Raw genomic sequence first — 25,862 nt, forward strand, 5'->3', positions numbered from 1 at the left:
CAGACGAACCCCCATTTGGGGAGAGGAAATGTCCTCCTCCCCTACACTGGCAACAGATTTTAGCTCAGGGCCAATCTTCCTCACCAAAAAAGAACATGATTACACTTCAACCTTCTTCCTAACACAGACACAGAAGAAAAGAAGTTAATCTGTTAATTTGCTGTTTTCTTCTTTAAGCTGAGCGATGACTCAAAGGTCACAAGGATTTATGAGCTTGTTTTGCAGAACAAAAAGAATGCCTTTAAGGAAGTTGCCATCACCTGATAACCAGCTCCCAGCTACCACTGATGCAAAGATAGGCTCCTCTGAAGTTTATCACTCCAGGGACTCAGATGTCCCTTGTCTTCCTGAGACTGCTGTGTGGCAATCAGAAGTCTGATTGCCCAAGGGCCTATTCTTTCACTCCAGTGTGAAAGAAACACAGATTTGCCTTTGTTTCTTTGAAGCTCTTCCCAAGTCCCTTAGCTCTATAAAGACCCCCTGCTTTCTTCTTTTGTTAAGGAAGATTTAAGAGAACCTATGCTCTCATCTTCTCTTTGGGCCAATTCAAATAAACTTTTCTCCATCTCCAAGCACCAGTGTCTCAGTGATTGGCTTACTGCACATCAGGCACAGGAACTTGAGATTAAGAGGTTCCGTATCATGCTCATGGACTGATGTCAGTTCTTGGAAGGACCTATGTTTTGTTTTAGGGGGCAGATTTTTGCTCAGAGACTGAGACTGTCTTTGTCAATTTTTTTTTAACACAGGTTCACAATGGGAGTTACAACAATTTCACAAGCTGATAGCATACAGAATAATGTCTGTTAATAAGCCAATAAAGAAATAACATAATATACTCCAAACCAGTGATAGATTAATCACACTATTTTCTAGGCAAGAGGAGATGACAGAAATAAAATCTAAATTCAGTTGACATGTACCTTTTCTATGAGACTGGTTCTCCAGAGAGACAGTGGAGAACAGACGCCCAGCTGCCAACACAAAATAAAAGTCCTTTGTTGCTAGAGCTTGTTGCTAGGGAATGATCGCAGCAGGTGTTGATGGGCAAGATAGGCTGCTCTGAAGGTTATCGCTCCAGGGACCATCGGATGTCCCTGCTCTTCCTGAGACTGCTGCACAGTTTAACACCACTGCTGACCAAAGAGCTGCCCTGGCTATGGCAGGAGCAAATGTCTTAAGATCTTCAGAGAGCTGTTTAGGTCAGCAAAGTGTCACCTTGCCCAAACTGAAAGCTCTTAATAGTTCTCACAAATTTTGTGTATTTATAGCCTAAATGTCACCTTGCCATAGTTGCTTCTCCACATATTCTTACTGATAAGCCCCCTAGCAGTGTTGTCATCAGCTGAGCTACTGAGTGCTTATCAGTGATAACAGATGACATGATGACATCCTGACATAGGTTATATCAGTCATATCAAAAACAACTGTACTTACAAAACAACTTTACTCTTAAAAAACCTTCATTTTTGTCATAAATAAGTGGGTTTGAAATCATATCAAACCAATACACAGCAACCTGTCTGTGTGAAAAGACAGATGAGATACATAAAATCTCATTACAGATCAGCATTAATAGATAAACATTTGCAATTGATTTTGATGATACTTTGAACCCCAACTAAGCAAAATATAAATGCCCCCCAAAAGAATTTCATCCTTCTCATTAGTAGACCTATATTACCAAAAAATTGTATTCAGTTATTTTATTTTGAATGTTATTGATTAAAAAATTGTGGAAATTTGTGTTCTCTCCTGATAATTATATGAGTACTTACATAATAGCCTGAATTTTGCTTTTGTGGCCCACAAAGCCTAAATATTTAGTGTATGGTCCCTTAAGAAAAACTTTGCTGGTCTCTGCTCTAGACAGTACCCAGTACTAAAACTGAAAGTACCCCAGTAATTTCTTTTGCTTGTTTCCAAGTCTTGGATAATTTTTTCCAATAGAGAGAAACACGCATCCCTTCCCTCATGAAGGCTATGTTCTATATGGGGAAGCTAGGCAATCAGTAAAAATGGGTAATAGATAATTAAGGGAGTACTATGATAAAAATGAGATGATGTTATAAAGATGATGTGATAGAGTGATAGGGATGCAATTAGTTTGGGTGACCAGGGAAGGCATGACTGAGGAGGTATCTGTGAGGTAAGCCTGAATGACAAGAAGGGACCAGATGGGCAAAGATCTTGGGGCAGACTGTACTTGCAATGGGAATAATAAGTGCAGAAATCTTAAGGCATAAATGGATTTGGTGCTTTTGAGGGAAATAAAGAAGGCCAATGTGGCTAGACCAAGATAAGAAGTCAGCTATAGGGAGAGGACTGGCAGCACCCAGACTGGGTTTCATGTCTGCTTCATGCATCCGTCATGAGGCCTTGCCCCAGGTTCCAAGGATAATTCATCTTGTTTGCAAAGGGTTTTACTATTCATGCTGTCATATTTGCTGTTTTTTTTTGACTTACAGGGGCCCTGTGATGAAAGCCATGTAACTTAGGTAAGTGAAACTCAGAAGCTTACTTTGCAGTTGATCCTGGCTAGTTACTTCCACTGTCTGTATCTTATTCTCCTGAGGGTGCACTAGGTGGCCTCTGAAATCCAGTCCAGCCCTGACATCTGGTACGTTGTAGTTAGCACGTAATAGTAGAACTGAGAAGCCTGGTTCAGGGCTTATTCTGCTATTTCATTCTGTTCCTTTGTCGTGACATCCTGGGGAACAGTGGGGTAGACACAGAGGTTCGAAATTTGGCTAAAGTGAGTTTTAGGGATCATTTGTGGATTCCAATTAACCAAGCTATTTCATTTGTCTTAGTCTTAAGCTCATGAAGAAAAGTATATATTCCTGTCTATTCTTGAAGGTAAACGTAAGTCTGTATGTATTTGCTAAGTTAAAAAAATTCCAACTTCTTAAGTATTTAAACAGTCTTAAAACCCCTAGGTACATGCGTGCAAACAATCCCCTTCTTCACCTTAGCCATGATTACAACACTTTTCACTGTCGGTTCATCCCCAGACTGTGCATTCTTTGATGTAATGGTTTGTTCTTCTTTGTATCTATAGTTAGCACTATATGTGGTATTTAGTAGATGTTGAATAAATTTTTCTTTTTTTAAAGTAAGTTTTTCTTGAATGGCTGAATCCCTACATCTCTTGTATGGCCTCCTCTTCTAATATTTATCCACTTGTATAAGATTATGGTGTTACTCATAAATAGGTATTCAGTAAATATTTGATAGGAATGAATAAATTGATTTATTGTAATTCATTGAATTGTTGGCCATTCTGATTTTCAGATTTCACTACTTAGATAATGCTTACACAAATATATTTTTATTTTTATTTTTAATTTTTGAGGAAGATTAGCCCTGAGCTAACTGCTGCCAATCCTCCTCCTTTTGCTCAGGAAGACTGGCCCTGAGCTAACATCCGTGCCCATCTTCCTCCACTTTATATGTGGGATGCCTACCACAGCATGGTGTGCCAAGTGGTGCCATGTCCGCACCCGGGATCCCAACCGGCGAACCCTGGGCCGCCGAAGCGGAACATGCACACTTAACCACTGCGCCACTGGCCAGCCCCATACACAAATATATTTTTGCATATGGTTTTCCCCCTTTATTTGAGTTATTTTCATGGAATATATTCCCACAAGTGGAATTTTATTCATTTCACAATATTTACTGAGTTTCAAAAATGCCAGGCAAAGTTGTGGATTTTAGGCACAAGAGTAACATCTCTACTCTAGTTTTGCTGCTTTGGGATTTATAACTTTTCTCTAATTTTGCTGATTTTATAGGTTCAAAGTTATTTCTTGGTTATTTTAGTTTGCAGTTTCTTTTGTATTTGTTATAGGTTAATGAATTTTCTCCTAAATATTAGACATTTTAAAGGAGTGTCTACAACTTACTTTTACTTCTTATCCCTTTTCAGTATGGATTCAGGCTCTGCCTTGAAGCCCTTCAAGTTTCACCTGTTATATCAGTTAAGATTCTTTTTTTTTTTAAAGATTTTATTTTTCCTTTTTTTCCCCAAAGCCCCCCAGTACATAGTTGTATATTTTTAGTTGTGGGTCCTTCTAGTTGTGCTATGTGGGACGCCACCTCAGCATGGCTTGGTAAGCAGTGCTAAGTCTGTGCCCAGGATCCGAACTGGCAAAACCCTGGGCCTCCGAAGCAGAGCATGAGAACTTAACCACTCAGCCACAGGGCCGGCCCCTCAGTTAAGATTCTTACTTGCAAACAGTAGAATCCACTTCAGCTAGTTTAGGCAGAAAAAATTAGGGATAGCGGGAAATTCATATAATCTCTGGGAGGCTTGGAGGCTAAGCAGTCAAGAACAAGATGTACCCAAATTATACTGCACCAAAAGGGCCTCATTGCCATTGCCTTGAGCACAGACCACACAGCAAATGTGGCAGAGATCAATTACTTACACCAGACCATCCATCACTACTGACTGTGAAAGTTGGAGGCCCAAACAGTGCCTTCTCCTGAAAATGCATACCACAGGGCGCTTGCCTCCTCATGTGGCTTCTTCTGGTTTGAAGTCTGAGGGTGGGGGAAGGGAGGCAGCAGGAAACTGGGAAAATGAATTTCTAGATTCTAGAAAAGTGTGAATATGTTTAAAAGATGTTGGAATGGGGGATGAGGGAAGGCAAAAGGGGTGATTAGGGTCACATGTGTGGTGATGGACTATAATTAGTTTTTGGGTGGTGAACATGATATAATCTACACAGAATTCAAAATATATTACGATGTACATCTGAAAGCTATATGTTATAATCCAATGTTACTGCAATAAAAAAAAAATAGATGTTGGGAAGTTCCCCAAATGACTGTTGTCTACCATAGCAGTAATTACAAATTGCCAAATACAAAAGCTTTGCTCAATCCTCAAAATCTTTTTTTTTTTTTTTTGAGGAAGATTTGCCCTGAGCTAACATCTGCTGCCAATCCTCCCCTTTTTTCTGAGGAAGACTGGCCCTGAGCTAACATCCGTGCCCATCTTCCTCTACTTTATTGTGGGAGGCCTGCCACAGCATGGCTTGCCAAGCGGTGCCATGTCCACACCCAGGATCCGAACTGGCGAAGCCCGGGGCTGCCAAAGCAGAATGTGTGAACTTAACCACTGCACCACCGGGCTGGCCCCCCAATCCTCAAAATCTTTGCAGTATAATTAGAAGACAAATAACCTAGTTAAAAAATGGGCAAAATACTTAAATAGAAGTCATTCACCAAAGAAGATATATGAATGGCTAAAAAGCACATGAAAAGGTGTCAACATCATTTACCATTGGGGAAATGCAAATTAAAACCATGAGATACCACTACATACATACACATGTAGAATGGTTACAATCAGAAACACAGATAATACCAAGTGTTGGTAGGGATGTGGAGAAACTAGAATCCTTATACATTGCTGGTGGGAATGAAATATGGTGTTGCCACTTTGGAAAAGAGTTTGACAGTTTCTTAAGTTCACAGACAAATCTATATGTGATTATTCACGGGAGCATTATTCTTAATAGCCCCCAAATGGAAACAACTGAAATGTCCACCAGCTGGTGAATAGATAAACAAAATTCTGTCCATGCAATAGAATACTATTTATCAATAAAAAGGAGTGAAATATTGATAAATGTTGCGATATTAATGAATCTCAAAAATATTATGCTGGGTGAATGAAGCCAGACACAAAAGACATAGAGTCTTTGTGTCATTGTATAGTTCCATTTATATGAAAGGTACAAAAATGCAAATCTATAGAGGCAGAGAGTAGATTAGTGATTGCCTGGGGCTGGGGATGGGAACAGAGAGTGACTGCAGATGGGTACAAGGGACCTTTTTGGGGGCAATGGAAATGTTCAAAGACAGGATTGTGGTGATGGTTGGACAACTCTGAAAATTTACTAACAATCATTGATTTGGGAGCTGACCTGGTGGTGCAACGGTTAAGTGCGCACGTTCTGCTTTGGCGGCCTGGGGTTCGCCGGTTCGGATCCCAGGTGTGGACATGGCATCACTTGGCAAGCCACGCTCTGGCAGGCCTCCCACAAATAAAGTAGAGGAAGATGGGCATGGATGTTAGCTCAGGGCCAGCCTTCCTCAACAAAAAGAGGAGGATTGGCAGCAGATGTTAACTCAGGGCTAATCTTCCTCAAAAAAAAAAAAAATAAATAAATAAATGAAAATGAAAAAATTAAAAAGGCATACCATAAAAAATTTTTTTAAAAAAATAATTGAATTGTACACTTAAAATAGCTGAATTTTATGATATATAAATTATACTTCAATAAAGCTGTTAAAAAGAAATCTCTACAGCATTCAACAATATTTAGTAATGACAAAGATTCTCTTGTTAACCAAACTCTAGTCAGGGTCCTCTGAGCACTCTTCTTGACTTGTCCTCAGCCTTGGCCTATAAAGACTTGAACAAACACTAACATGGCTTCTAACAGCTCAAGGTCACATCCCTAGGATGAATCTAGCCTCTCTTAAAGCACCTGCCTGATAAAACTCAAGGCTGCCAAAACAATTTACGGTTTGTTCCAGGCAACACCTGAAAATAGGGCCCCCATTTCAGTCTCTGGGGGAGGGTAGGAGCCTAACTTTGATAACACCAGTTAGCAAACCCAGATGGGTTTTGCGTGGACCAAGCCCCTACTTCCCAATTTTTGTAATTTTTCACTTCTCTAACTCTACTGCACTGCCCTGCCCCAACCACCTCCCTATTCCTTCATTCTCCCTTTAAAATACCCAGTCACCTCTGTGCAAATCGAAGTTTTGCACAGACTAAGCACAGGCACCAGACTATTTTCCCTATTACAATAGTGTATAACTGATTGAAATCTGTCCTTAACACTTCGACTAGTGTCCAACTTTGTTTATCTTTGACAATAACCGATTCTCAAAACATTCTCACTCATTAATTCATTCATTTATTCAATTAGTCAACAAATCTTTCTTGGGCACTTTGGCTAGGTGTTCTGCTATGTGTTAGGGATAAGGATAGACAAAACATGTCCTTTGCTGTTGAGGAGCTCTGAGTCTAAAGAAAAATAGATGTGCAATTACTCTTCAATAAGATAAGATTTATAATGGAAGTATTTACAATTGGTTTGCTTATTTTCCTATTTTCCCTCTCTGACAACTCCTTTTCTGTCTCTTCTTCCTATTCCTTAAAAATAGATGTTCTCTATAAGCTGACCTTTGCTCCCTTCTCATTCTACAGTCTCCTGATAATCTTATGGCTCCAACTCTCAGATTCTTTGCAGCTTCCTCTGAGCTACCTGTACAGGTTTAATTTTTCCATTTCCCAATTTGTTTGGGCTACTTATTCTGTGTGTATGGGATATCCTCTGTTCCATCTTTGCACGTCCTATGCTATCCATACTTTGAGATCCATCTCCTCCACATGCTACTTCCCTTGTGAAGCCTATCTTGATTTCTTCTACAGCTTCTGCTGAATTCCTCTAGTACTTGAGAGGCAATATAGCATTATGGCCAACTGCCTGAGCTCTGGTGAAAGAAAAGGCTGGGTTTGCATTCTGGTTTTGCCTTCTTTTCTTTAACAATGAAATGGGGATTAAAGTAGTTGTATCTTTATTGATTGAAATCTCTACCTCTCGCCTGGACTGCTCTCTTAGGCTCCAATTCTACATCACCTACTGTCTAATGGGTGTATGTGCAAGGTTATCCCATGCAATCTCAAACTTAGTAAATGTGTCCAAAAGGAAATCTGTCTTTCTTCCCAAACCTACCTCCTGGATTTCCTATCTATCAGTAGCATCATTCTTCTAGCCAGCCTGATTTTAAAATTCTCTCTCTCCCTTGCCTTCTTACCCAATTGTTTGCTACAAAAGAAAGGATATTCTCAGGCTAGCCCTGGTGGCCTAGTGGTTAAGTTTGGTGTGCTCTGCTTCAGCAGCCTGGGTTCAGTTCCTGGGTGCGGACCTACACCACTCCTTTGTCAGTGCTGTTTATGACAGCTGGGCTAAATAGCTAAGTATTCCAACCTCCAGCAGTCCAGAGAATGCCCATTGTCTTTAAGGTCAGGCATCTCTATTGACTAGGCCAGCTGAGTTCTGGTATCTGTACATCTAGGATCTGTATTTCTAGGATCTGTACATCATACTATGTGTCTTCCTGTTTTCTGCTCTTGGCTTTTTCACTTCTCCGCATGTACGTACATCATCTTGCCAGAAGTCTTCAGCTTAAAATGCCTATCTTTCCTCTATTCTTCACTCAGTAAATATTCATGGACTGATTACTTTATAGTAGGCGATATTTGAGCTCTGCTCAAAATCTTCCTCAGGGTATTGCTCCAAATTTGGATAAACACTGGAAAGATCAAGTCTTTTCCTTTACTTCTCCAGGCTCCAAATTATAGCATTTAGAGTGTTGCTCTCTCATAGCACCTATTCCAGTGAGAGGAATCATATGGTAGCTAGCTTTGCTTTTTGAGGGCAAAGACCCTGTTAGATTGACAGAAACTCCCTGGGTCTGGCAGACAGAACCCTATGGGACCAAGCGCTTGCAAATACTGAAACCTGAGCTGGGCTAATAAGGCCTTAGAATGCACCTAGTCTAATTGGTGCTCAACCCTGGCATCACATTAGAATCATCGAGGGAGCTTTGAAAAATAGGATGCCTGAGCTCGACCCTAAACCAATTAAATCAGAATTTTGGGGTGGAGGGGGTGTTGGATCTGTACATCATACTATGTGTCTTCCTGTTTTCTGCTCTGGGCTTTTTCACTTCTTTGCATGTACATACATCATCTTGCCAGAAGTCTTCAGCTTAAAATGCCTCTTTCCTCTATTCTTCATTCAATAAATATTCACAGACTGATTACTTTATAGTGGGCGATATTACAGATACTGGAGATACAATGGCGAGCATGAAAAAAGAGATAGGAACTGAAGTCTCCAGACATTTTAGCTCATGCTCACTCAATTTTCTTTTCTGCCGTAGTTGCTAACTGAAACTACACTTGTTAAATTACTACCGGTACGTAGTCCGGCAGCTTTGAGGCATAGACTCTTCAAGGAAGTCCTGTGGAAATTCTTGGTTGAAGAGAACCTGCCCTTGGGTGGAAGCCCCGCCCGCGTGGGAGGGGCAGAGCGCTTCAGGCCACCTCACCCGGCGCGGGGAGCCCCGGCCCGCCCCGCCCCGGCTCGGCCCGCCCCGCCCCGGCTCGGCCCGGCCCGGCCCGCCCCGCCGCAGGCCTCATTAGTGGGCGGAGCTGCCGGCGCCCTCGCCCGCAGGAAAGCGGAAGGGCGCCCGCCTCCTACGCCCCGTGGGGGCGGGGTCGGCGGACTGGGCGTGAGCTGATTGGCTGGGAGGCTGGCGCTCGCCCGGTCTCGGGCGGAGCGGAGGGAGGGGCCCGGGCGCTCCCGCTTCCCCGCGATGGCGCCGAGGTGCTGCGCCCAGGGCCCCGCCTGCCGGCCGGCGCTCACGGCTGTCGAGAGCCCGCTCAGACAGTGAGAACCGGAGCGGCGGGACGCTGCCTGAGACGAGGACCATGAGGCGCGGCCGGGCCCGTGGGGCCGACGGCGGGAGCAGCCGCGCCACCTGCTGAGAGCACCGAGGGGCCGGCGGTGCGGCGGGGGCGCGCAGGCTCGCGGCCATGTCGCTGCTCTGCGTGCGCGGTGAGTGCGCGAACTGGGCCGGGCTGGGCCGGGGTCGCCGCGAGCTCCGCACACGCGTGTCCCGGACGACGGGTCACTGCCTGTTCCAGACTTCACTTCCCGTCGGTGCTCGGGGCACGGTTATGTTAGCTCATTTATCGACGCTTCAAGAGTTCTTTCCACTCTTGTTTTTCCTCACGCTTCCGTGAGTGACTGTTACCTCTCCATTCCGGTGGCCATATGACATTGTTGTTGGCTCGCAGGCTCCGATACTGTTAAACTGTGCCTGACTCTCCGTCCGAGAGTGGACGAGCTGGGAGGCCGCGGCCAGGTGGTGTCTGCCGACAGCGGCGGCCTCCCGTTCTTTTCTTCCTTCTCACTGCACCGGGAAACTCCCGTCGGCTCGGGAGCAGGTGCTTCTTATCACTCTTTGAACGCGTAGTGGGACAGCTGTCACATCCGTTCTTCCAGTGTATTTCTTGGCTTGCGCCCTCTCTTGCTTGTTTTGTCCCCTGCTCCTTCCCTGTAGTCCAGGCTAGGATTATTGCTATATTCGACTTGGAAAGGTGTGTTGGCTTCTCTCTTTTCGGAGCAGAGCATAGGAAGTATGATTTATTTATTTACTTCTATCACAGTAACTAAAGGTGAAGGGCCTTTATTGCTTTTTCACTGAGGACACTTGACCCATTTAAGAAAATATTTTAAGGCAAGAGCTTTGGGATTTAAGATGAGGCAAGGTGCATGGACTAAGCTTTATGAGGGTAGAGACCTTTTTTTTTTTTTTTTTTACTGGTTTTGCCATTCCGGTGCCTGACATAGTAGAAGGTCAGTGTTGGTTTTGAATTAATGCAAGGACTGTGATTTTAGAGATTTATCTAATCAGAAAAAGCGGGGTTTGGATTAACCATTGAATTTGATCTTGGGAAGTTCAAGTTACAGCCTGTCATATCTGTGTTGAACAAGATGGGAGAAGGCAGCTTGATTGTGGGTGAGAGAGAGAATTTATCCACAAGAGCCTTTTCCTGGCACCTTTTACTAGGTAGTTTGAGTTCCTGTTTCTTTTGGCTCTAGGAGATTAGAAGCATTGTTGTTTGTCATCTTTCTGATAAGTGTGTCCCCAGCTGCTGGCAAAGCGGAACTGCTTTGCTCTGTTCTCTTCCACTGTTTTGTTAAATCTGCATTAACCCCAAATGGATTTGGCTATTTCCGGGGATTATGAGAGACAGAATTTTTCTTCTTTCATGGTTGATTTTTCATTAATGAGAATTCTGCATTGCTTTTAGTAAGACATTTCCTCTCAGCAGCTGGGAATCTCTTTATTCCTTTAGATCCCTGCTGTTGAGTAGCAGGATTTGGGAGAGGTTGGGTTTTGCAGTGTCTCTTGGAGAGTTTAAATCTCTACTACCACATGAAATTACAGAGCTAGTCCCTGTGAAAGGCTCTTTAGGCAGGAGCACTATTAAACCAGAAATTGCTATTTGAGTTTAAATAATTTCAGAGAAGGAGCTGCTGCTGTTTTAATTTGTTCTAATATCGGGCAGCTTTCATTCTCTAGAAATTCTGCTATTAGCTAACCTCTTTCTCTTTTAATGTTACATTAGTCAAATTTCTCTTCTTTTGAACCAGGGGGATTGGAGCCAGCAGGTCATTGTCTTTGAATGGAGATCCTGAAGATTAATCACTGAAACAGCAGCTACTTTGAATAGAAGTATTCATGTTAAATGGCAAAGTATTCATCCTGGGGAAACTTACAGAAATGGATCAAAGTAAATCTTGCCACAATTACATTCCTTGCGTTATTTTTTTTTTGAGGAAGATTAACCCTGAGCTAACATCTGCTGCCAGTCCTCCTCTTTTTGCTGAGGAAGGCTGGCCCTGAGCTAACATCCATGCCCATCTTCCTCTACTTTATTTGTGGGAGGCCTGCCAGGGCGTGGCTTGCCAAGCGGTGCCATGTCCGCACCTGGGATCCGAACCGGCGAACTCCGGGCCGCCAAAGCAGATCGTGGGCACTTAACCGCTGTGCCACCCGGCTGGCCCCTCTCGCATCATGTTTTGGTAGTTAGGAATGTTGTTCATGTTCTGGAAGAAGCCTGTGTAATGATACTGTATAACAACTCAATTTCAGTTCATTTTGGAGTAGAATTGAATTAGAAACTTTTTCTATGTAGTCAAAGTTCAAACAGTAGTGAACTTGATGTAGAAATTGGCAAACTGGGACTGGCCCTGTGGCCTAGTGGTTAAGTTCGTGCGCTCTACTTTGGCGGCCCTGGGTTTCGCCGGTTTGGACCCTGGGCAGGGACATGGCAGGCCATGCTGAGGTGGCATCTCACATAGCACAGCCAGAGGCGCTCACAACTAGAATATACAGCTATGTGCTGGAGGGCTTTAGGCAGGAGGAGGGGGAGGGAGAGGGGGAGGAGAATTGGCAACAGATGTTAGCTCATGTGCCAATCTTAAAAAAAAAGAAAGAAATTGGCAAACTAATATATGTGCCAATCTTAAAAAAAAAAAAGAAATTGGCAAACTAATATTGATTTAATCATCCCAAACATCTCCATCAAGAAGTCAATTTCTGGGGCCAGCCCGGTGGCTCAGTGGTTAAGTGTGCACGTAGGCATCCCACATATAAAGTAGAGGAAGATGGGCATGCATGTTAGCTCCGGGCCAGTCTTCCTCAGAAAAAAGAGGAGGATTGGCGGCAGAAGTTAGCTCAGGGCTAATCTTCCTCAAAAAAAAAAAAAAAGTCAATTTCTTGTTCTAACCCTTTAATCATGCCTCACTGCCTGCAGGGTGGGGGCTCTCAACAGTCTCACTTCAGCCCTCCTTTTTGGCTCTAATTCTTGCCTATCCTTACACAAATCCTTTGCTCTAGCACTAACTTTGTTCATTCCTTCCTCTGTACTCTTCTGCATTCATATCTCCTGAAATATTCTTGCCATATTTTCTGCTTATCAAAAATGTATTCTTCCTTTCCCAGCTTACGTTCTACTTTCTTTGTTGAGAACTTCCTTAATTCCTTGGTCTGCAGTGATCTCTTTCTCCCTTACACTCTGTAAAGTCTTAAACTTTAAACGTAAATTAGTTATGGTCTGAACAGTGCCACTAATTTGGCAATGAGTTGTATACTGCCTGGTGACTAGTCTTGTAGTGTTATGGTCATGGTGACTCAGACAAAGGAGGTAATAGTGTTGGTTCATATCAGATCTGGAATTTTGCGTTCACTTGGAGTATTTGATTCTAAGAGGTACATTGAGAAACTAGAATTTCTTCAGAGGAGAGTGATTAGAATAATGAAGGGTGTAGAAACCATTTGAGGAATTGAGAGGTTTAGTTTTGAGAAGATTTAAGAGGGAGAGGATCATAGTAGTAGATGAAAATTGTTCAAAAAACACTCTAGAGGACAGAATTGGGACAAGTTGACTAATGATTGAAAATTATAAGAAATTAGATTTTAGCTTAATGTAAGGAAGAACTTTTAACAATTAGGGTTGTTCTTAGCAAATGGAATGGATTACTTACGAGGATTTTTTGCCATAGGACATTTCAAGCAAAGGTTGAGTGAGTCGTGAGGATGTTCTAAGAGGGGTCTGCATTGAGTGGGGTGTTGGCCTTGAAGAATTTTAAGAAACCACCTTTTTATAGAATTCACTTAGCTTTTCTTCAAATAGCACAGCTTTCCTCAGATTGACTGATATCTTTTTGCTTCTGTAGGAGCTAGTACCACATGAGCAACTCCAGTAAAGTGAATCAAGGATTTTCTTTAACTTTTGTTGTCTTAGTGTTCATGACTAGTTTCTCCAAACAAATTATAAGCATTTGAGAATTCTTTACATATTTGTAATTGCCACAGTGTTTACCATTGAGCTGTGGATTCGCTGTCCGTCCCCCTGCCCCGTGCTAATTTGAACCACAAGTGACAGCACTTGACTTTGTTAAAAAAAAAAAAATCAACAAAAATAGTTTTGGGGATTTCAAAAGCGATATGTACTAATATATTGTTAATCAGAGAAAATTGAGAAAATGCAGAAAAGTATAAAAAGGAAAATAAAAATCATCATAGTCCTACTACCCTCCCAACCCCATTAACTTTCTTTAGTTGCTTTCATTGTTTTGTTTGTTTTATTATAAAAGTAATATATACTCATGATAAGAAATTGAAACACTTCAGAAGGTGAAGTGATGGGAAAAAGTTCTCCTGTCTGCATTCCCTATACTCACTCCCCAGAGGTAACTACTGTATTGTTTCTTGCATATCTAGAAATTTTCGTTACATATGAGTATATAGATTCTACAATTGGATGTATACAGTATTGTTCAACTTTTTAAAAAACTTCATATATTTTCTTGTCAGCTATGTGAGTCTAAATTGTTCTTTTTAATGAATGCAGAGTATTCCGTTATGCGAACATACATCATTTAACCAGTTTCATCTTGATGGACGTTCAGAATCTTTTTTCATTTTGCTATTATAAACAATGCTACACTGAACGTCCTTGCAGATGGTTTTGTTATATTTGGACATCTCAATCAGCTTTTCACTTGGACTTCCTGTGTGATTGCTCTTTTTCTTGGCATAAAAATTATGTTCAGCTGGACCTATTAGTAAACCAAATGCCTCACCATCTCTCAGATCAGCATCCTCTATTAGAGTCAGGTCTTTTACCAGTGGGTAATATTTTATGCCTATCAAAAAGACCAAAGACCTCAGTTCTTGTAAGTTTGACCTGTGATTTCCATGTACTTTTCTTTTTTATCTTCTTTGTATTATTTAAAAATTATTTTCCCTATTGAACATATATTACTTGTGTTTTTAAAACAGAACAAAACAATATTGAGAACTGTACCAAGTTGATTTATGTTGTGACTTGCCCTTATAAAAGCTTATCATAATTTATCGTCACTTAGCCTTCTAACTAACTGAAAGGATACTTCTGGAAACTCTTAGAGGGTGAACTCTGGTGGACACTTCAGGACACATATTGATTATGGATTGATTCCAGCCCCTGGGGGAGATCCCAAAGATATAGTAGTTTGGTTTACGACTACTGTGGAAAGAAGGAATAGTAATGATTTTTAGAGTTTTCAGGCATAAGAACAGATTGGTTAAGTAGTTTCTTCTCATCTTATTTTTTCCCCCAACATTGTTGTTATCTGCCTCAGTGAACTCCTTGCTGCTGGGTTTCCATCGCATCGTGGTTTGAGCAGTCCCTGCCTAAGCAAGCAGAGTTGCTGCTTTGGTTCTTTTTGCTTAGCTGTGGCATCAGGAAGTTGATTGTGGCTTGTCTGAGCCAGGCAGCACTGAAGTGGGAAAGGACCAATTTCCCCTGCCATAGATAGCTGTTGTCATAAATTGTTCTCTTCCTTATAAGCAGTACATTCTGTAATTTCTTAGTTTCTAAAAGTGGGGTTTCTGGAAGTTGCACTCTTTAGGCCAGTAAGCTGAGTTTTTAATCCTATTTTACCTGTGCCATGTATTTTAGACTTTGCTATGTGAGTTTGTTTAAAGTTTGGGCTGTGTACCATTAGTAAATATTTGTTGAGTGCCTTCTCTGTGCCTCGTTATGACACATATCTATATGGTAGATAAGAGCTGAAGGAATCTGGATAGATCTTAAAACATCTCCTTTCTTATATAAACCCAGAATCCATTAGGGCTATTAGATCTGACTTGGAATAAGCAGAATAAGTTAAGTTCCTGCTGGAGTGGGGAAATACTGTAGTATTTTTTCTAACTTTTATTTTTTTAATTAATTAATTTTTTTTGAGGAAGAGTAGCCCTGAGCTAACATCTGCTGCCAATCTTCCTCTTTTTGCTGAGGAAGACTGGCCCTGAGCTAACATCCATGCCCATCTTCCCCTACTTCATATGTGGGTTGCGTACCACAGCATGGCTTACCAAGCGGTGCCATGTCCGCACCGGGATCCGAACTGGCGAACGTCAGGCCGCCGAAGTGGAACGTGCGCACTGAACCACTGAACCACTGGGCCGGCCCCTAAAAAATCTTACACAAATCTTAACTGTATGGCCCATTGAATTATCACAAAGTGAACCACAGCCTAGGTCAAGAAGAACACTATCAACACCCCAGAAGCCCACCTTACCCATTCTCTCAGTCATTACTGCCTCCTACTTTCCCAGAGGTAACATTATCTGACTCCAACACCATAGAGTAGTGTAGCTTGATTTTTCTTTTTTGTTAGTGAACTTTATTTTTTTAGAGCAGTTTTAGGTTTATAGCAAAATCAAGCATTAAATTTTACCTCTTTTGTTTTTTAGGTAAAATTATTTAACATTATATAAGTTTAAGGTGTATAACATTACAATTCAACATGCATGTACACTACAAAGTGATAACCACCAAAAGTCTAATTAAGTTTTGCTTATTTTTGAACTTTTTTTTTCTTCTTCTCCCAAAAGCCCCCTAGTACATAGTTGTATATTCTAGTTGGAGGTCCTTTTGGCTCTGCTATGTGGGACACCGCATCAGCGTGGCCTGATCAGCGGTGCCATGTCTGTGCCGAGATCTCAACTGGTGAAACTCTGGGCTGCCAGAGCGGAGCATGTGAACTTAACCACTCGGCCGCGGGGCCGGCCCGGAACTTTTTTTTATTGAAATATAATTGACATTGAACATTTCATAAATGGAATTATACAATATTTCTTTGGGGCTGGTTTCTTTTGCTTTAACATTATTCTTGTCAGATGCTTCCACTTGTTGCACATAGCAGTAATTCAGTGATTGTCATTGCTGTGATTGTCATTCACTGTATGAATATACCACAATTTGTTTACCTTTGCTGGACATTTTTTCCCTCTTGGACTGTCCTTTATAATACCACTCCAAATGCTCTTGTACTTTTTTTTGGTATCTTTTGATCCTACCTTGTATGTATTTCTGATGGATGTATATATATCTGGGATTAAAATTTCTGGGTCAGTGGTTATGTATATATTCAACTGTGGTTGATAATATAAAATAGTTTCCCAAAGCCTACCAATTTACCTTCCTAGTAACTGTATTTCTAATATTCATTTTTTAAAAAAGGTAATTGAATGGCTCTTAGTTCTCAGCATTTGGCCAGTTTATCAAACCACTTTACAGGCATTAATATATATTTTTTACATGTTAATCCAGGCTTGGTAATGTCTGTGTTTTTTTTTTAATGACCTGGAGAGAGCCGTTATATTCAAAACAGTTTCTCACATCGAAGACTAAAATTTGTGGCCATGATTTTATTGAAAGAATTATTGAGTTTATGTTTATGATTCTGAACAAAGATAATAGCCTAGCCACTGGACTTAGTGGCATTACATACTTTTAAAAAGAAATACCATTGTTCTAAAGAGAGAAGTAATTACTTCATTCAGCAGGTATTTATCAGCTTTGTATATGTCAGGCACCATTAGGCACCCTGAGAATACAGAGGTGAACTAGACAGATATGGTCTCTGCCTTCACAGAGCTTATAGGCAGCAGTAGAGGCCTAATGAAGACAACTTGAGAATATGGGAAATTGCTAAGGTAAAATAGAACACAGGACAAAAACTAAAAATCACTTAAAATCTCATCCCACAATACTACTGTTAATTTTGTTTGTTTTTTTTTTTTTAAAGATTTTGTTTTTCCTTTTTCTCCCCAAAGCCCCCTGGTACATAGTTGTATATTTTTAGTTGTGAGTCTTTCTAGTTGTGGCACGTGGGATGCTGCCTAAGCTTGGCTTGACGGGCGGTGCTGTAGCCACACCCAGGATCCCAAACAGCGAAATCCTGGGCTGCCGAAGCAGAGTGTGTGAACTTAAAGAATGGGGCTGGCCCCATGGCCGAGTGGTTGTTTCTTAAACTTTTTTTTAAATTTGGCAAGACTCACCCTGGGTTAACATCTGTGCCAGTCTTCTTCTATTTTGTATGTGGGCTGCTGCCAGTGAGTGGTGTAGGTCCACACCTGGGCTGCCAAAGTGGGGCGTGTCAGACTTAACCACTAGGCCATAGGGTCGGTGCCTTAAACTTTTTTTATTATGGAGAATTTAAAACATGTGAAAGTAGATAGAACAGTATATTGAACCTACAGGTTCCTGTCACCCAGCTTCAACATTTATCAGCTCTTATTTCTTTAGTAACCTCATCCGGTCTCCCTCCTTTCTGTATTATTTTGAAGTAAATCCATATATCATATTACTTCATCTATAAATATTTCAGTATGTATCTCCAGAAGATAAAGATTTAAAAAAAAATAACCACAAAACCAATATCACATTTTAGAAAATTCCTTAATTCCATTAAACATCCAGTGTTTGAATTTCCACTTGGTTCATAAATGTTACAGTATTTTTCTTTTTTTTTTTTTTTACTGTTTGGGTGTTTGAATCAGGACCATAATAAAGTCTACACACTGCTATTGGTTGATAGATCTTTTATGTCTCTTTTAATCTATAGGTTTCATCTTCATCCCTCTTACTCTCTTTGTTCTTTGCAATTTATTTCTTGAAGAAGCTGGATCATTTGTCTTGTTTCCAGTCTGGATTTTGCTGATTGTATCCCTGTGGTGTAGTTTAATATGTTCTTGAGTCTTGAATGTTTCCTGTAATGTTGATGTTAGATTTAGAGGCTTGATGAGATTGTTTTTCTTTTCTCTTCTGTTCTTTTTTGGTGAAGGCAACTTAATGGATGGTGTTGGGTTCTTCATCAGAGGGCCCAGGATATCTGGTTGTCCCTCTTTCTCTCTCTCTTTTTTTCTTCTGATGTTAGTGCCTGTTGATGCTTAATGTCTAGTCTGCCAATTCATTAGGGGCCGCAAAATGGTGATAGTCTAATATAATCATTCCTTTTTCATTTATTAGCTAGAATATTTCAATAAAGAGGAACTTCCCCATACTTACTATTTAGCTACTAAGTGGGTTTTTTTTTGCGGGGGGAGAGATTAGCCCTGAGCTAACTGTTGCCAATCCTCCTCTTTTTGCTGAGGAAGACTGGCCCTGAGCTAACATCTGTGCCTGTCTTCCTCTACTTTATATGTGGGACTCCTACCACAGCATGGCTTGCCAAGTGGTGCCATGTCCGTACCCGGGATCCCAACTGGCGAATCCTGGGCCACCAAAGTGGAACGTGTCAACTTAACCGCTGCACCACTGGGCCAGCCCCCCAAAGTGGATTTTATAGGAAAGTCAGGATAAATGCTTGATTCTTTTCTTTTATTTACAGCTTTTCAAAAATAGTGATTTAGTCCCTTAGCATCCTCCAGCAGTGACCAATTAGTTGCTATTGTTTTCAGTATTGTTATGAAGTCATGGATTTAAGCATATTTGATGTGTTTCAGTCCTTGTGTTGTTATCCTTATTGATATGCAAATTGTCCATCTTTGACCATTAGGAGCCTCTCACTGTTAATATTTTGAAGTGGGTCTGTTAGCCTTTTCCCCCATACAGTTATATACTGTTTGGCCAGTTTCCCCACCCCCTTTTTCTTTTTTTCATTGAGCTCCATTTTCACATGTTGGTAATTTTTTTTTTAACTAGAAATAGTTTCAGACTTACAGAAAAGTTGCAAAAATAAAAACACAAAGGACAGACATTTGAGGGTAAGTTACAGACATCATGGCTCTTTACCCCCTAAATACTTCATGGTGTGTTTCCTAAGAGTAAAGATAGTCTCTGACGTAACCACAGTACAGTTATCTCCTTCGATAAATTTAGCAATGACACAGTACTTTTTTTTTAATCTGCCATTTATATTCCAGTTTTGTCAATTGTCCCAACTGTTGAATGTCCATTATAGCATTTTTCCCTTCTAGTACAGAATTCAGTCTAAGAGTTGGTATTACATTTAGTGGTCATGTCTCTTTAGCCTTCTTCAATATGGAACATTTCCACAGCCTTAAATTTTTTTTTTTTTTTAATAACATTGGCATTTTGTTCAGAATACAATCCCCTCTTTTTTCTTAGTAGAATGTTCCTCATTTTGGGTTTGTCTGATGTAAAGCATCCTCAATTGAAGTACTACATAGTTGATGTGTCCTTCTCAGGGTATCACATCAGAAAGCACATGTTGTCTGTCTGTCTCTCATTGGTAATGTTGATATTGATTACCCAGTCAGGTATTTGTTTGATTTCTCTCCTGTTTCTTCTTCACCTCTGCAACTAATAAGCACCTTGTGCAAGACACTTAAAAACCATTCAGATATCCTGCCTAATAGGATTGTTGTAAAGATTAAGTGGAATAATACATCTCACAGTGGCTGAGACAGTGTCATGATTATGGGTTTGTTAAATTTGAATCTACCTGACATGATGAAAGCACTGCTTTAGTGTATTTATTAATCTACTGACAGTGTGTAGATTGGATTGAGTGGGGGAGGAATTGGAGGCACTTAAGTTATAGCAGGAGTAATTTAGATTGAACGTAAATTAAGATTTCTTCATGAGATTTGAACTGTCACAGAAAAGCAGTGAAATTTCATTTTCCTAGGGCTCTTGAAAAATAAGCCCTGTTTCCTTCTGTATAGAATACCTAGGTGTAGCTGCTTTTGGTGAGGAAAGCTAGATAACCAGCTTTGCATTTCCTGCCTTATTTTCATCCTTTCTGTGGTTACTGAGAAATGGAATAAAAATGTAGGCATGTGGTAGAATTTTGTGTTCAACTCCATAAGGGAAATTATTTTATTCTTCTATTTGTCTTCTTCAGTAAAAATGAAGTGTTCATTCTCAAGTGTAATCTCCAGAAGCAGCTGCCCACTGAACATGTGAGAGAGGCCCCTGACATCAAAGGAAAGAGTCTGAGGGCTTCTTTTTTTGTGCCAGTGAACCCCATAGTGATAAAGTATGTGGTGAAAATATGACAGGCGAAAGTTTCTGCTGGGGTGCATGTATACAAACTATTTTCTCCTAAAGAATTATATAAATAGGGAAAAACAGTTCTTAGTCATTAGGAAATATAGATTTCCAAAAAGATTTTCTTTTTTTCTATTGCTGCTTCTGCTTCTATTTCTGTGCATTAAGTACTTAGTACTTGTTTGGGACTGTGGAAAACAAATAGGCCTATGGATTGTGTTGGGTTGTTAATTTTCTTTTGAAACTGTTCACTTTATTAATTTCTATAGCATTTCACTGTCAGTATGTTGAGAAGAGGCCAGAGAGCAGTGAGTGAGGAAGATCTGCCTAACAACTAAGGAGAGGCTGGCAGTTGGACAGTGGGGAGATGATTGCTTTTATATGTGATTCAAAGTGGGATAAAGATGATTCAATCAACGGGCCATCTCACTTACGTGATTTCTATTAGTTATGAGCCAAATTTGTGGAGCCTTCATCTGCAAATGGGTGAAGGAGATCTGCTTGTGAAAGAGAGGAGGTAAATGATATAGATATAAGCCTCTGTCCTCCTCATTTCAGCCATCCGCACCCATTATCACATAGAGCATGTTACTCCTTGGCATGGTGCTCTGCTTTTGTAATCTTAAACTTTGTCATCTGACTATCTGATTATATACTCTGGTCTGTCTTTCTGGTTTTTACTTTCACTGTGCTTTTGCTACTGTGATATGGTGGATGCTAAAAGCTTTGGTTTTAGACAGACCTGAGTTCGTGAATCTGTCAGCTCCACCACGTATAAGTTATGTGCCCTTACATATTTACTTGACTTCATTGAACCTTAATTTCTACGTCTTTAAAGTTCATACATCCATTCAAAATATTTGTGAACCTCCTGTTCTTAATGAGTTTCATTCTATTAAAGGAAGATACAGGAATCAAATAAATATAATTTCAGATAATGATGAGTACAGTGAAGAGACAAAGGTAGGGTAAAGGGATTGAGAGTGATCTGAGTGGGAGAACTATTTGAAGTAGGATTGTGCAGGACAACTTCACTGTGGAGTTGAACTGAGACCCAAATGATGAAAAGGAACTGTAGGGGAGTTCTCTTGGTCTTGCTCTACCCTCTTGGTCCTTCTGGCTCGGCTACAAATTAAATTGACATGAGATGGAATAACAGCAGAAAATCAAACAGAGCTTTATAACATGTATACATGGGAGAGACCCAGGAAAGCTGAGTAACTCACTAAAATGGCGGAGGCTCTCATCTTAAATACCATCTTCAGCTAAAGACAAAGGAGGATGTTGGGTTGGTGGTTTGGGGCTTCAAAGGGGGAGGAAGGCAATTCACATGGACATGGAAAAGCAATTGTTTGGTAAATAAAACTTTGATAGGAGTGGGCTAGCAAGGATCCTCCTAGTCTACCAGATACCCAGAGTTATCTATGGTGATGGCCTGTCCTGGGGACAGGCCTTTCTCTTAAATTTCTTTTAGGCATTTAGGGGGAAGGTCAAAATTTCTTTTAGAGTCTTTTGTTCTTAAAGATAATCAAGGCAAGGCAAAGAGAAACATTTTGGGGTGGCCAAATCAGATCCCCCACAGAACCATCAGTCAGAGATCTGAGGTAGTTTTTCAGGCAAAGTGAATTGGAAGCAAATATCTTGAGGGGATGGGGAAAAAGAAAAAAGGTTATTGGAAGGAAGGGTGGTATACAGAGAATTAGGCAGAGACTAATCCTATAAGGTCCTCTAGTCCATACCAAAGAATTTAGATGTTATTCTAAACAGCATTGGAAGCCATTGGATGGTTCTAAGCAAGAGTGATGCTTTCGTTTATGTTCTACAAATGGCCAGTTTATGGTGAATGGACTAGGTTGGGAAGCCATGGCTAGCATTGCTGGAAGCAGGGGGCCCATTGGAATGTCCAGGTGAGAGATGGATAATGGCTTGGACTAGGGTGGTAGTACTAGAGATAGTGACAATATCTATAGCAAAGTGTTGCTTAGATAATTGTTGTGAAAATGATTAGCACTATCCCATGCATAGAGTGAGTACTTATTTTAATATAAAAGTATTATTAAGGGTCTTCATGCAGCTCGGTGACGCATCTGTTTATCTAAGAATCTGAAAGTCATCCTCGACTTCTCAGTTGAGGAAGAAAATACATAGAGAGGGAGGAAAATTGTTAAGTTCATCTGAGTTTATGGTGTCTGTAAGATAAGTTACCCATAAGATATGTTGAGTTGAAAGTATCAATAATCTCATTGCAGATGACCCTTGAAAATGGTACTTGAAAATGTAGATCTGTAGCTTAATAGAGAGATCTGTGTTAGAGATAAATGTTTGGGAGTTGTAGAATTTGGTAGTAAAGCCATTGGCTTCAATAAGATTGCCTATAGAGGATAAAAGAGGAGCAAAATGAGCTAATACTATAGCTAAGGGAATGGGCAGAGGAGTTGATAAGTGTGGTTAAAACTGCAGGAAAATAGAGAATGCTGTGGCAGTGTCTGAAGCCTAGAGTAAAGGGAGTTTCAGGACGAATGATTAGATGATAGAGATGAATGATACTGGTTGAAGATAAAAAAATAGCAAGGTCATTGGATTTGAAAACCAGAGCAATTTCATTAGAGTAGTGTGAGAGTAGGTATCATATTACAGTGGTTGAGGAGTATTTTGGAAGTGAAGTAGTGGAATCAGCAAGTGTAGGCCACTCATTCAGAAGTTTTGTAATAGAGAGAAGTGTTGAGAATGGTCTTGAGAGAGGACATTTGAATGTTTAGAGCCTGAAGGGAAGGAATCTGTAAGAAGGGAAGGTTGAGATGAGAGTAGGGAGAGAAGGTAACTGTTTCTCTGTAAAGAAATGTCAATGAAAAATAATCCATAACCAATCTATAAATGAAAATTTGGGAGAGTTTATTCTGAGCTGAAATCTGAGGACCATGGCCCGGGGCCTTTCTTCCCAAAGGAGGAAAGGGCGCTGAAGAAGTGGAGTGCACAGAGTGGTTATATACCCCCAAGCAGGATGTTTCACATAGGATTGAAGTGTCCCTTTTACAATAGTTGCGAGACTGCTCTGTCGCCACAGGGAGTGCTGGAAACAGCAGGTAGGTCTGCTATCTCGGTGAACACAGCAGGGTGGCAGGTCTGTTGTCTGGAGCTGGGTGGTCACAGGTGAGCTGGGTGGTCAAAGGTGAGCACAGCAATCAGTTCCTAGCCTAAGGAAAGATGCTTATCTTTAAGGAAATGCCATTGTCGGGGGAAGTTGCACCTTTATCTTAAAGGCCTTTGTTCTTGCCATAGGAAATGTTTTCAAGCAGATATACAATGCGTGCTCGATGGCCATGTCAGGCCCTTTTGGAAAAAACAAAGTCAGGCCGAATTAGGTTTACATCAAATGGCTTCCTCATATACTCCAATATATCCTATTGCTTGCCATTTTTATTTGTCAGTAGGATGTAAGCTCATCAGCTGAAAGTGAGGTGGTGGGGATGATTTAGCCAGCCTGAGGGGAGTGCTAAAGGATTCATTCATTCTTTCAACAGCTGTTGTGCCAAGTACTTGAGGCAGAATTGTGATTAAAAAAAATCCCTTGCCTTCTTGGAAATTATATAGATTAGTGAGGGAGCTACGCATTAAGCAAAGAAGAATCATACAAATTAATATAAAATTACAACTAGGAAAAAAATACAATCATGATTTGTGCTATAAGGGGAGTACATGTTATCATGAGAACATATGATAGGGAAAGTTACCTCCTCAGGTCAGAGAGGCCTTACCTAATGACGTGCAGATTGAATTGAGGTTTGGAAGAAGAGGAAGCCTTAACCAGGCAAGGAAAGGAGGGGAACATTCTAGGCAGAGGAAATAGAACGTGCAAAGGCCTTGTAGTGAGGAGAAGGAGCTGAAAGAAGGCAAATATAGCTGGCATGCACAGAGGAAGGGAAAACATGGGTCAAAATGAGGCCAGGGAGCTAGGACCTCACTATAGAGCCTATAGGCCATGTTAGGTTGGAAAGTTAGTAGCCATGAGACTGAGGGAGGAGCAGAAGAAGAGAAGTTTGTCAACTGAAAGCATGGGACTTGTAATTAGATTTGAGTTTGAGTTCTTTTTTCTACCACTGAAAACTTTTGGCAAGCCTCTTGACTATTAAGCCACAATTTAAAAATGAAATGTTGCTATCTGTTCAATGTACCTCATACAGTTGAGAATTTAACTCTGAATGAGATCATTTGTGTGAAATTCCTTTGTAAGTTATAGTAACTTTTACTCTTGGATAGTTCCTTTTTTCTCTCTTTATAGAGGCTTAAGTATTCTGAAATTTGTAAACAAAGAGGATGTGATGAGATCCATAAACATTTAGTGAGCGCTTAACTATGGGTGAGGCATTGAACTAGTCACCTTGGCTATATAAAAATGAGTGAGAAATGGGCCTTGTGTTCAAGAAGATGGGGAGACAGCCATCTGTACAACTATATATGTTGCAAGATACAGTTTGGTAATTTCTGAAATAGAGGTACAAAGTGGGGTGTAGAAATGGAGTGTTTGATTCCAGCTGAGGGACAGGAAAGGCCTCAGCTGGGAGAGGAAGAGGACGGAGATAAAGGTGGAGTCAGGTGTTTTATTATGGTGTTGTTAATTGGGATAGGAAACAGAAAGAAAGAATAACAGCTGGGGAGATGATGATTTTGGTTTTAGACATGTTAAATTTGAGGTGCTGGCCATTTGTCCATGTTGGAAACATGACTTGGGAGATCAAGATTAGAGGTGTAGATTTGGTCTAGTCTTTGTGGATTTGTTGGGTGGAGGAGTGGTGGCGACATAAACATTTACTCATCATCATCATCATCATAATAGGCTGCATTTCATCAACTATAAGATACCAGAGATTATAAGATACATCATTATTTCATGTACCATTAAGGGGGCTGGCCTGGTGGCCCAGTGGTTAAGTGCACACATTCTGCTTCAGCAGCCCAGGGTTTGCCGGTTCGGATCCTGGGTGCGGATATGGCACTGCTTGGCAAGCCATGCTGTGATAGGCATCCCACATATAAAGTAGAGGAAGATGGGCATGGATGTTAGCTCAGAGCCAGTCTTCCTCAGCAAAAAAAAAAGAGGGAGATTGGCAGCAGTTAGCTCAGGGCTAATCTTTCTCAAAAAAAAAAAAGTGTCTTACAATCAATGATGTGTTGTAGGTCAATCAATAGTAACTTTTTCTTTCCTTTTTTTTTTTTGGAGGAAGATTAGCCCTGAGCTAACTGCTGCCAGTCCTCTTTTTGCTGAGGAAGACTGGCCCTGAGCTAACATCCGTGCCCATCTTCCTCTACTTTATATGTGGGACGCTTACCACAGCATGGCTTGCCAAGCGGTGCCATGTCCACACCTGGGATCTGAACTGGTGAACCCTGGTCTGCCGAGAAGCGA

General features: G+C 40.8%; 1 protein-coding gene across 9 annotated transcripts in view; it reads left to right on the forward strand.

The window, feature by feature from the left end:
* The first annotated feature begins 9,404 nt into the window (after positions 1-9,404).
* The window catches only part of UNC13B (unc-13 homolog B), a 186,961-nt gene continuing 170,503 nt past the window's right edge, over positions 9,405-25,862 (forward strand). For all 9 annotated transcript variants that reach the window (XM_046677335.1, XM_046677343.1, XM_046677372.1 and 6 more), the window contains exon 1: positions 9,405-9,653. In XM_046677335.1, coding sequence (XP_046533291.1) covers positions 9,632-9,653 — 22 coding nt within the window. In that variant the 5' untranslated portion in view covers positions 9,405-9,631. The remainder of the gene's footprint in view (positions 9,654-25,862) is intronic.

Source organism: Equus quagga, chromosome 1 (genome assembly GCF_021613505.1).
Source record: "Equus quagga isolate Etosha38 chromosome 1, UCLA_HA_Equagga_1.0, whole genome shotgun sequence".
NCBI classification, from domain to species: domain Eukaryota; kingdom Metazoa; phylum Chordata; class Mammalia; order Perissodactyla; family Equidae; genus Equus; species Equus quagga.